Here is a 12,728-nt window from a genome sequence, read left to right on the forward strand (position 1 = left end):
AATCGCATTGCTTGGTAACCCGATGTGTATCCTGGTTATGGGTGCAGGGAGCAAGAGAGAGCATGCGCAGCGAAATCTTACGGATTGCGCTGCTCAAAAAACGTTACAGGCTGCGTTCCTTCCGCCCCGCGGTCAATTGTTCCACCACTGATCAGTCGGGCAGAGGGTACAACGCAGCTTCATCAGTCACAATCCGCCGCTCATACAAGTCTATGGGAACAACAGAATCCGCTAAACGGATTCCGTTGTTTACCAGAGCAACGGATTGTGACTGATACAATTTAACAGAAGTGTGAACCTAGCCTAAGACAGGAGTATCCTTTATGGGTAAAAAAGCAACAATGGGGCCGGATTATAAATGGCTTCCGTAACAAAAGTGTACATTTTCTGCACCCAAAAAATGCTGCAGAAAAAAACGCAGGGTTTTGCGGGGGTTTTTTCATGCGTTTTTTTATGCATTGACATAGGAAAAACGCTGAAACAATAGACATGTCAGTTCTTTGGTGCAGATTTTTTTCTGCACAAAAATCTGCACAGAAAAAATCTGCAATGTGTGCACAACACTTCAGGATTCTCATAGACTTTGATGGAATGTGTTTTTCCCTGCAGTATTGATTAAAATCTGCAAAAAAAACCCGCAGTGTGGAGACACAGACTTAGGCCCCATTCACACATCCGTGTTTCCAATACGTGTGACGTCCAATTTCACACCTACCGGAGGCACGGACACACGTAGACCCTTTAAAATCAATGGGTCTGCGCACATCTGTGTTTTCACTTGGACCGTGTGTGCGTACGGAGCACACACGTGTCCGTGTGTTCCGCACGGGGACACGTCCAGCAGCACTGATGTCACACGGACCACACACACATGGGATCCATGTGACATCAGTGTGACACGTACCGGAGAAAACACCTGAAATAAAATGATTTTCTATACTCACCTGTCTCCAGCGCCATTGTCACTTGCTTCCGGGCCCACTCATTAAGTTCATGCATATTCACTGCACCACAGACCCGGAAACAGCAGTGATGGAGACAGCAGTGCCAGGGACAGCTGAGTAAAATGTAAAATCTTTGGCGCTGCTGTCACTTGCTTCTGACCCCCGCTCATTATACTCATGAATATTCACAGACCGGAAAACAGTAGCAATGGAGACAGCAGTGCCAGGGGGCAGGCGAGTAAAATGTTCCTGCTCTCCGTGTGCTATCACAGATAGCACACAGAGAACACACGTGTGCCAAAATTACGGTACACAGATGGGCCATACATCCCTTCAACATGGTCCGTGAAAAACATCAGTGTTTTTCACGGACGTGTGAAGGTGGCCTCAGTTGTGGTATAAAATGGGCTTGCATTGTATGGGGGTATTTAATTTTTATGGCACTGTTCGGCACATTTTGGACACTTTATGGTAGCATTTGGGAACTCTATGTCAGTATTAGGGTACTTTCACACTTGCGTTCAGCGCAGTCTGTCACTATGGAGAATAGCGCAGTCCGTTAACGCACTGCGCTATTCTCCATAGACTTGTATGGACGACGCACTGTAACGCAAGTGTCAGCTTTGCATTCGCTGGACGACGCAGCGTCGTTATTTTGACGCTGCGCCGGGCGGGAGGAACGCAGCATGTAACATTTTTTTTGAGCAGCGCTATCTGTAGGATTTCACTGCGCATGCTCTCTGCACCCGTAAGCAAGGTAAATATCTGGTAACCAAGCAAAGTGCTTTGCCGATATTTACCCTAGCTACGTGTGCAGTGAGCCCGACACTTCCCCGCTTGGCTCCGCCCCCTCCCGCACTCCACTCCGCATGTATGTACACACACACACTCGCGCATGCATGCACGCACACTCACCTGTCCTCAGCGCCATGGCCTGCTTGGCCCCCCCGCACACATTCTCGGCGGCCAAACGATCAGCTGAGCGCCCGGCCGCTGGCATGTGAGAGCGCTCAGCTGATCAACCGGCCGCCGGCATGTGAGAGCGCTCAGCTGAGTGCCCGGCAGCCGGCTATTGAGAGCGATCAGCTGAGCGCCCGGCCGCCGGCATGTGAGAGCGCTCAGCTGATCAACCGGCCGCCGGCATGTGAGAGCGCTCAGCTGATCGACCGGCCGCTGGCATGTGAGAGCACTCAACTGAGTGCCCGGCAGCCGGCTATTGACAGCGATCAGCTGAGTGCCCGGCCGCCGGCATGTGGGAGCGCTCAGGTGAGTGCCCGGCAGCCGGCTATTGAGAGCGATCAGCTGAGCGCCCGGCCGCTGGCATGTGAGAGCGCTCAGCTGAGTGCCCGGCAGCTGGCTATTGAGAGCGATCAGCTGAGCGCCCGGCCGCCGGCATGTGGGAGCGCTCAGCTGAGTGCCCGGCAGCTGGCTATTGAGAGCGATCAGCTGAGCGCCCGGCCGCCGGGCGATCAGCTGATCGTTCACAATAGTCTGCTGCCGGTAAAACTGTAGAGAAGAAAAAAAAGCTTTCCGTTGTTTTGTACGATCCGTTGCATCCGTTGTGCCAGTATATGCAACGCATCCGTTGCATCCGTCACACAACACAATACTACGGAAGGCGTCCAACGCAAGTGTGAAACTAGACTTATTAGTCTTTTTAAAAGTTTACCAAAGAGTTATTCACTATCCATCGGATCGGTGATAACGTGCGGATTGGTGGGCGTCCGACTGAGCTAAAACTGTCACTCAGAAATGCAACTCATAATGGAGTCTGTTCTCCTCACCCCATTCTTTCTTTGTGGCGCTGCTTCAGATAGCCGGGGGCACAAGGTGGCCATTTCACTTGGAGAGTAATGTAATAGGATCGGATAGATTTATAATATCATTTTTTTAAAGCTGAGTCACATCGTCGGAGTTTATACATATTTAGACGAGAGATAAGGATCCTGAAGAATGGAGTATGGCCTGCCAGGATCATTAATGGCTTTTGGCACAGCTTTGTCTTGGATCTAGATCAATTGTACAGAATAGTAAAAGGTGCTTTTTAAAGTGGGGGTTTATCTTAAAAGTTTTCCAAAACGTTTTTCATAGTCGAGAAACACAATATCCGTGCAAGGTGTGATGGGTGCAAATATTTTGCTTAAAGGGGATTCACATCATGTGACTGTGGGATCTACAGATGTAGCAACCATCAACGTGACACGAATTATGATTATAGCATAACGCTGGGGATTCAAGGTGAAAATGATTGCCCTAAGCAAATAGCTTAGACGGTCACGTTCATGTTGGTGGCTGCTACCTCCGGACATGCCCGGTTGAGCCTGGTCGGGTACCGACAACTCTCCCATAACTTTTCTTCTTTACTTTTAGTTGTCGCAGAATGTAAAGCAGCTCTACAACAAAGAGGCGGCAGCGGGACGGCGCCATTAGAAGCGACGCAAACGGAGCAAGAGGTGGAGCCCGCATCGGGTGGGGATCGAACGCCCACCCCAGTATTGACAACCTCAGAAGTGAGTAATGCCGAATTATTGCAAGGGTTGTCCAGCATGAAAAAAAAAATAAAATGGCTGCTTTGTTCCAGAAGTAGCCCAGTGTATGCCCATAGGTCATGTCTGTAAGTCAAAAAGGTCCATGGAGCCTCTGTTAGGAGTCTCGACACGGAAAATAGCCAGATATCCCTCCGGGAAGGACCTAGCCAAAGAGTGGCTCTTTTTAGGAGACCACCATAACCACCATATTAAGTGGCCCTTTTAGTCAATATCCAGCTCTTGATGAGTTTTAAAGATATGACAAGCAAAATACCAAGGCCAGGTATCCATCCACAGACAGCTGTTTCGGGGTATTGCCCCTCATCAGTGTGGAGTAGGATTCTGGCTCGGTGGGAGCAATGCCTAGTAGCCCAACAAGACAAAACAATCACTGATCTCGGGGAGACCAGCCAGAGAAAACACTGCCGGCAGCCAGCAAAGGTGCTCAACACAGTGAAACCCTAGGTGTATTGCCCCCTGGGAAGTATGCAAATCAAAAAGGTCCATGGAGCCTCTGTTAGGAGTCTCGACACGGAAAATAGCCAGATATCCCTCTGGGAAGGACCTAGCCAAGGAGTGGCTCTTTTTAGGAGACCACCATAACCACCATATTAAGTGTCCCTTTTAGTCACCTAGGATTTCACTGTGTTGAGCGCCCTCGCTGGCTGCCGGCAGTGTTTTCTCTGGCTGGTCTCCCCAAGATCAGTGATTGTTTTGTCATAGGTCATGTCTGGCATTGCTGCTCAGTTCTGAGATGCAATACTGCACGAGACCTGTGGAGAGATGTGGCGCTCTTTGGATGTAGAGGGGTGAATTCTGGTGCAAATCTGCAGCAAAATCCGCATCACAGGAGCACATTTTTATTTATTTTACGTCATCCAGTGCGGACGTACGCTGTATCTGTACATGTGCAAAGCCGTCAGGACAAGTGTGGACCGAAAATGGCTGGACGTATGGTCACGGCTAGAGATGAATGGGTTCAGTGCAAAATGAAAGCGCCCCATTGCCTATACAATGGGGGTAACACATGCAATTGATGTCAATGTTGTGCGTCACCCCCCACATGACTGTGAGGGTCTCCGCTCTGGTATAACCAAAAATTGGGGAGTTGTCATGGACACAAGAGGAGCGGACAAGTATCAGGAATTGGGGATTTGTCATGGAGGCAACAGGGACATTATTTTAACACTTTCCTTGTCCTCAAAAGAGGAATTTAGCAAAATGGCGGCCAGCTGAATATTTCATATTCACAAGAATCGGAAAATTTCTATAAATTCGTCACAAATATTGTTAATGGATGGATTCACTCATCTCTAGTCACAGTTTTGTTTCCATTCACTGACTGCAAGCAGAAATCGTGAAATTGGTGATCAGATAAAACATAGGGGAGATTTAGAAAGCCATTTGGGAGAAAAAAATGTCTATAGCAACGTATTGTTTTTTGAAACCAATCAGCACTTGGCTTTCATTTTGTATTTGTGTTTTAAAAAATGAAATCCGCGCTGTGATTGGTTGCTTTGGGCAACACTAATTGAGAAAGATTGTCCATTATCCCATTGCTGCCAATTACAGCACTGTTTTCATTTCATATTCTTCTTTTGAAAAATGAAAGCCGCGTTGTGATTGGTTGCTCTGGGCAACACTAAATAAAACTAGTTGTCTGTTGTCTCATGGCAACCAATTACAGCACTGTTTTCATTTTGTATTCTTCTTTTGAAAAATGAAAGCCGCGTTGTGATTGGGCAAGGAAGGGTGAAAAAGACTATTGCCCTGTAACAACCAATCACGGCAAGGCTTTATTTTCGTATTGTCTGTTTGAAATATGAAAGTTGCGCTGTGATTGGTCACTATAGGCAAGAAAGAATAAGAATGACTCTGTTGCTCCATAGCAACCAATCACAGCGCAGGTTTCACTTTGTTTTCTGCTCTTAAAAAAATGAAAGCTGCTCTGTGATTGGTCACTATAGGTAAGAAATAATAATATAGCAACCAGTCACAGCACAGGTTTCATTTTGTTTTCTGCTGTTCAAAAAATGGAAGCTGTTGTGGTTGCTAGGGGCAACACAGTGTTATTAGATGCAGGGCTGTTTCATTGTACAGTGAGGTGCTAGGCTATTGTTCTCTGATATCAGCCACTTCCTTGTATGGTCTCTCTCTCCTATTCTACACTTTTTTTTTCTTTGCAACCAAATCCAATGTGTTTTTCATTAAGTGAGGAAGAATGATCCGGATATTAGTTGAATCTCCTTTTGATCGTTGGCGTTCTCCATAATTCATCTTGCGCTCGGCACAAATGATTTTCCTCGTCTGAGGATCATTACATTGTATTATGCTGGTTACACGATTCCGCACATTCCTTCAATACTCCCCGGACCATGCGAGAAGCTCGTTTTCTCCTCCTCAGCAATCAGTTGCCTCCCCATCTGTTTTTTTGGCCAGAGATCCCGGGATCCCACAGAGTTGTATTCCTGCTCCGACACTGATGGAGCGTCCTGAATGCGTCCTCGCCCGGCAGAGCCGCTGCGCAGAGTCCAGGCCTGGCCCCAGCCCCAACCTCCTTTATGGGCCCCGATACGACTCTGCTTATTTCTATAACGATGAATGCGTTTTCGGAAAAAAACATCTCACCCTTACGACTTAATTTAATATTTTCTCTCCTCTTTTGGTTGCTGTACGGTGGGATGGAAGCTATTTCCATGTGTGTGATGGCCGCTTTTTGCACAGTTAAAATCCTTCTTGAATTAAAGGGAAAATGGCTGATATAATACACATTTTATAAACCATTCCTTCATCTTAGCCGGTATGCTGCCGCCCTCTTGGTCCTCCACATCATACTTGTTTTTTTTTCCAGAATTGAGGGCCCTTGCGGTCACCAAGGAGGCGACGCTCACCATCAGTGTAAATGATGAGCGGCTCACACACACGCGCCGGCCCTTCTGGTCACCAAGGAGGCGACGCTCGCTATGTAAATGATGAGCGGCTCACACACACACGCCGGCCCTTCTGGTCACCAAGGAGGCGACGCTCCGCATCAGTGTAAATGATGAGCGGCTCACACATACGCCGGCCCTTCTGGTCACCAAGGAGGCAACGCTCGCCATGTAAATGATGAGCGGCTCACACACACGCCGGCCCTTCTGGTCACCAAGGAGGCGACGCTCGCCATGTAAATGACAAGCAGCTCACACACACACGCCGGCCCTTCTGGTCACCAAGGATGCGACGCTCCGCATCAGTGTAAATGATGAGCGGCTCACACATACACGCCGGCCCTTCTGGTCACCAAGGAGGCGACGCTCGCCATGTAAATGACAAGCAGCTCACACACACACGCCGGCCCTTCTGGTCACCAAGGAGGCGACGCTCGCTATGTAAATGACAAGCAGCTCACACACACACGCCGGCCCTTCTGGTCACCAAGAAGGCGACGCTCGCCATGTAAATGACAAGCAGCTCACACATACGCTGGCCCTTCTGGTCACCAAGGAGGCGACGCTCCGCATCAGTGTAAATGATGAGCGGCTCACACACACGCCGGCCCTTCTGGTCACCAAGGAGGCGACGCTCCGCATCAGTGTAAATGATGAGCGGCTCACACACACATGCCGGCCCTTCTGGTCACTAAGGAGGCGACGCTCGCCATCAATGTAAATGGTGAGTGGCTCACACACACGCCGAACCCTTGCGGTTACCAATGAGGCGACGCTCACCACCAATGTAAATGATGCGCGGCTCACACACACACACGCCCGGACCCTTGCAGTTACCAAGGAGGCGACGCTCACCATTAGTGTAAATGACAAGTGCCTCACACACACATGCTGGCCCTTCTGGTCACCAAGGAGGCGGCAGTCGCCATCAATGGCTCTATCTTTCTGCAGCATTACTGTCTTCTGCGCAGAAATCTTGTTTGTGTGCCTTGCTTTCCTGCATCTGCCATACTTGTTGTGCAGTGCATTGCATCAATCTGGAGCTGTCAATCAAAGGTAAGAGGGTAGGATTGGGCCAGGTTCGGACCACACTTGTAGCACTTGCAACTTAATTTGCATGTTGAGTTCAAGTTTGTTCAGTGCTAAATCAAGATGTGGCTGGAAAGTATGTTTTTGTTTTTTTTCTCTCCTTATGCTGTGCCCTATTCCATTAGAAGCCCTCCAGTTGGCGTTGATCCTTCCTCTCAGGCCCCCCTTCGCACCTCAGTGATTCCGGTACATATGACGTCCGTTTTCATACGTACCGGACACCCCGACATACGCAGACCCATTAAAATCAAAGAGTCTGCGCACACATCAGTGTTTTACACAAGGACCGTGTGTCCGTATGAAGCACACATGTTCCGCACAGAAATGAGTCCGTTTTTCTTCGGCAGCACTGTTGTCACACGGACCACACAGTGATGTGATCAGTTTGACACTTACCGGAGAAAACATGTGTCTTTGAAATAAAATGATTTTCTATACTCCTCTGTTTGCAGCACTGTTGTCTTTGGCGCGGCTGTCACTTGCTTCTGACCCCCGATCATTATGCTCATGAATATTCACAGACCGGGAAGCAGTAGCAATGGAGACAGCAGTGCCAGGGGGCAGGTGAGTAAAATGTTCCTGCTCTCACGTGTGCCAAAATCACGGCACACAGATGGGCCATACGCACCTTCAACATGGTCCATGCAAAATGTCATTCTTTTTCATGGCCGTTTGAAGGTGGTCTCAGTCACGGTATAAAATGGGCATGCATTGTATGGTGGTATTTAGTTTTTATGGCACTGTTTCGCATATTTAGGACACTTTATGGTGGCATTTGGGAACTCTATGTCAATATTATTATTAAACTGGTCCCTTCCTTCATTTTATTATACACTGGAATATGGAGAGACTGTTGAACCTTTAGAACATCTTTTCACGGCAAAGGCGGCACTTTCAATTCGGACTGAATCAAGTCTACCTGAAATCAATTATTTTGAAAACTTTGTTCTTTAATCCTTGTTCACACATCTGATTTCAGCTACGGATGACCCAAGGATTAGTGCAATTCAATAGGGCTGTGACAAGCCCCCTTTTGCGCTGTCAGTTCCCACTATTCACACAGATGAATGCAGATTCCATGCGGATTGTGTGTTTAAATCTGCAACAACAAAAAAACAAACACTTCAAACTTTTGCATCGTGATAGGAGGATGGTTGACGGTATCGTCCACAATTTTCATATCTGCTTGATAAAGGTTGGAAACAAGTGGAACATCACAATCGCACATGGGCTAATAAATTCCATTTTTTTGGTGTGCTGCCTGCCATTTTTTGTAAAAGAAAGAAAAAAAAAAAGTGTGTGTGTATGTATATGTATGTATGTATGTATATATATGTGTATGTATGTGTATGTGTGTGTGTGTGTATATATATATATATAATATATATATATATATATAAAATGTGTGTGTGTGTGTGTGTGTGTGTATATATATATATATATATATATATATATGTATGTGTGTATATTATATATATATGTGTGTGTGTGTGTATGTGTAATATATATAATGTGTGTGTGTGTGTGTGTGTATGTATGTATGTATGTATGTATGTATGTATGTATGTATGTATATATAATATATATACAGTTAGGTCCAGAAATATTTGGACAGTGACACAAGTTTTGTTATTTTAGCTGTTTACAAAAACATTTTCAGAAATACAATTATATATATAATATGGGCTGAAAGTGCACACTCCCAGCTGCAATATGAGAGTTTTCACATCCAAATCGGAGAAAGGGTTTAGGAATCATAGCTCTGTAATGCATAGCCTCCTCTTTTTCAAGGGACCAAAAGTAATTGGACAAGGGACTCTAAGGGCTGCAATTAACTCTGAAGGCGTCTCCCTCGTTAACCTGTAATCAATGAAGTAGTTAAAAGGTCTGGGGTTGATTACAGGTGTGTGGTTTTGCATTTGGAAGCTGTTGCTGTGACCAGACAACATGCGGTCTAAGGAACTCTCAATTGAGGTGAAGCAGAACATCCTGAGGCTGAAGAAAAAGAAAAAATCCATCAGAGAGATAGCAGACATGCTTGGAGTAGCAAAATCAACAGTCGGGTACATTTTGAGAAAAAAGGAATTGACTGGTGAGCTTGGGAACTCAAAAAGGACTGGGCGTCCACGGTTGACAACAGTGGTGGATGATCGCCGCATACTTTCTTTGGTGAAGAAGAACCCGTTCACAACATCAACTGAAGTCCAGAACACTCTCAGTGAAGTAGGTGTATCTGTCTCTAAGTCAACAGTAAAGAGAAGACTCCATGAAAGTAAATACAAAGGGTTCACATCTAGATGCAAACCATTCATCAATTCCAAAAATAGACAGGCCAGAGTTAAATTTGCTGAAAAACACCTCATGAAGCCAGCTCAGTTCTGGAAAAGTATTCTATGGACAGATGAGACCAAGATCAACCTGTACCAGAATGATGGGAAGAAAAAAGTTTGGAGAAGAAAGGGAACGGCACATGATCCAAGGCACACCACATCCTCTGTAAAACATGGTGGAGGCAACGTGATGGCATGGGCATGCATGGCTTTCAATGGCACTGGGTCACTTGTGTTTATTGATGACATAACAGCAGACAAGAGTAGCCGGATGAATTCTGAAGTGTACCGGGATATACTTTCAGCCCAGATTCAGCCAAATGCCGCAAAGTTGATCGGACGGCGCTTCATAGTACAGATGGACAATGACCCCAAGCATACAGCCAAAGCTACCAGAAATTTACGTTCATGGAGTCTTCTCTTTACTGTTGACTTAGAGACAGATACACCTACTTCACTGAGAGTGTTCTGGACTTCAGTTGATGTTGTGAACGGGTTCTTCTTCACCAAAGAAAGTATGCGGCGATCATCCACCACTGTTGTCATCCGTGGACGCCCAGGCCTTTTTGAGTTCCCAAGCTCACCAGTCAATTCCTTTTTTCTCAGAATGTACCTGACTGTTGATTTTGCTACTCCAAGCATGTCTGCTATCTCTCTGATGGATTTTTTCTTTTTTTTCAGCCTCAGGATGTTCTGCTTCACCTCAATTGAGAGTTCCTTAGACCGCATGTTGTCTGGTCACAGCAACAGCTTCCAAATGCAAAACCACACACCTGTAATCAACCCCAGACCTTTTAACTACTTCATTGATTACAGGTTAACGAGGGAGACGCCTTCAGAGTTAATTGCAGCCCTTAGAGTCCCTTGTCCAATTACTTTTGGTCCCTTGAAAAAGAGGCGGCTATGCATTACAGAGCTATGATTCCTAAACCCTTTCTCCGATTTGGATGTGAAAACTCTCATATTGCAGCTGGGAGTGTGCACTTTCAGCCCATATTATATATATAATTGTATTTCTGAACATGTTGTTGTAAACAGCTAAAATAACAAAACTTGTGTCACTGTCCAAATATTTCTGGCCCTGACTGTGTGTGTGTGTGTGTGTGTGTGTGTGTGTATATATGTATGTATATATGTATATATGTATATATATGTATATGTGTGTATGTATGTATATGTATGTATATATATATATATATATATATATATATGTATGTATGTGTATGTATATGTATGTATGTGTATGTATATGTATGTGTATGTGTATATATATATATATATATATATATATATATATATATATCACACACATATATATATATATATATATATATATATATATAAATAAAATAAATGTGTGTGTCTGTATGTGTGTGTATATGTATATGTATATGTATATGTGTATAATATATATATATATATATATATATATATATATATATATATATATATATATATATATATATACCGTAATTCTTTTTTTTTATTATTTATTTAAATGTATATTTATCTAAAATCGCTTTTCATTATAAATTTTGCACCGTTTGCCTTCTATAGCCTCTGTTTTGGCCGTCACTGGCTGCAGAATGCTTTACAGTCAGTGAGCTGGGTCTGACACTCTGACATAAAACCTTGTAACTCTTTTATCTGTCTATTTCTGAGCTCCTCTCAGCTGATTTATGATCACAGACCACATCAAAGCTGAATGTGCAGAGAAAAAAAGAGCCTGTAAAAGCAAAACCGTGCAAAACTTTTAATGAAACAGAATTGCAAAAATGTTTTTTAGCACAAAATACATAGAAGTAAGTAAATAAATAAATGTCTCCAAAGGTGCATTGTTTTTTAAGTCCTCACCCCTGGACCTTCTCAGGAACTGCCAAGATCAGGTGATACTGGACACTTTTGAACGGGGCTTTTTGGATTGGGCATTCTGGAAATCCGAGACACGGTTTCCAACTACCTAGTGTGACAGTAGGGCAGGTCGTGAGGCAGGTCATAGTCAAATGATTTTGGGATCAGATATAAGGAGAGCACGTTAAGAATTGAGGGGATAGAGAGAGGCGTAATCAGGTCACGTCCGGAGTCGGAATACAGATAGCGGATCAAAGCAAAGGGACAAGACATAGGGAAGGTCAAATGAAGTCCAAGGTCTGGCAGCAATAGAGCAGAACACAGAGCAGAGATAACTAGGCAGGCAGGCACCACTGAGCAGAATGCTACAACTGGCAGTGTTCTGGGAGAATCCTACAACTCAGTGTTCTATTTAGCTGGGCAATCACAGAAAACAGGGAACACCTGAAGAATCCAGCACCTCCCCCCAGTATAAGATTGGACTGACAAAACTGACAGCTGGTCACAGCCTTGATCCCATAGTTACAACAAACGGTCACTAATTGCTACCAAGACGCAGTGAACGGAGACATTGTGCCATCTTGCTTTCCTGGCCATTAATGCATGCCAAATTTCTAAAATCTGGGTGAAACTCCTGTGCCAGATATAGCAGCAATATGAGTGATCACCCAGCTTTCTCAGAAACTGATCTACACACGGTCTCTTCTTTAATGTCACATATATATATATACCGTGTTTCCCCGAAAGTAAGACAGTGTCTTACTTTCTTTTTACCCCCAAAAGTGCCACTATGTCTTACTTTCGGGGTATGTCTTATATTGGAAAAAATCCCACAGCAATCGCAGCAAGTCTCCATGCAATGTACCGTATGGGGACTTGCCGCGATTGCGCCCTAAGTGTACCGCAAGTTAAGGAAACTTAACCACCAGCGGCTGCACATGAGGGCACTGAGGCTGTGTGATTTTGTATGTTGTCCATGGTCCTGATGGACCACGGACAACATTACTGCAACATTTCAACATTTCTCGGTAGCCGAGCGCTCAGCTGAGCGCCCGA

At 45.2% G+C, this 12,728-nt stretch overlaps 1 protein-coding gene across 4 annotated transcripts in view; it reads left to right on the top strand.

Moving 5' to 3' along the window:
- The window catches only part of ZFYVE27 (zinc finger FYVE-type containing 27), a 150,922-nt gene that overhangs the window by 62,777 nt on the left and 75,417 nt on the right, over nucleotides 1–12,728 (top strand). For all 4 annotated transcript variants that reach the window (XM_075348398.1, XM_075348397.1, XM_075348399.1 and 1 more), the window contains exon 7: nucleotides 3,315–3,454. In XM_075348398.1, the coding sequence (XP_075204513.1) occupies nucleotides 3,315–3,454 (140 nt within the window). The remainder of the gene's footprint in view (nucleotides 1–3,314; nucleotides 3,455–12,728) is intronic.

This window comes from Anomaloglossus baeobatrachus, chromosome 5 (genome assembly GCF_048569485.1).
Source record: "Anomaloglossus baeobatrachus isolate aAnoBae1 chromosome 5, aAnoBae1.hap1, whole genome shotgun sequence".
Classification (NCBI taxonomy): domain Eukaryota; kingdom Metazoa; phylum Chordata; class Amphibia; order Anura; family Aromobatidae; genus Anomaloglossus; species Anomaloglossus baeobatrachus.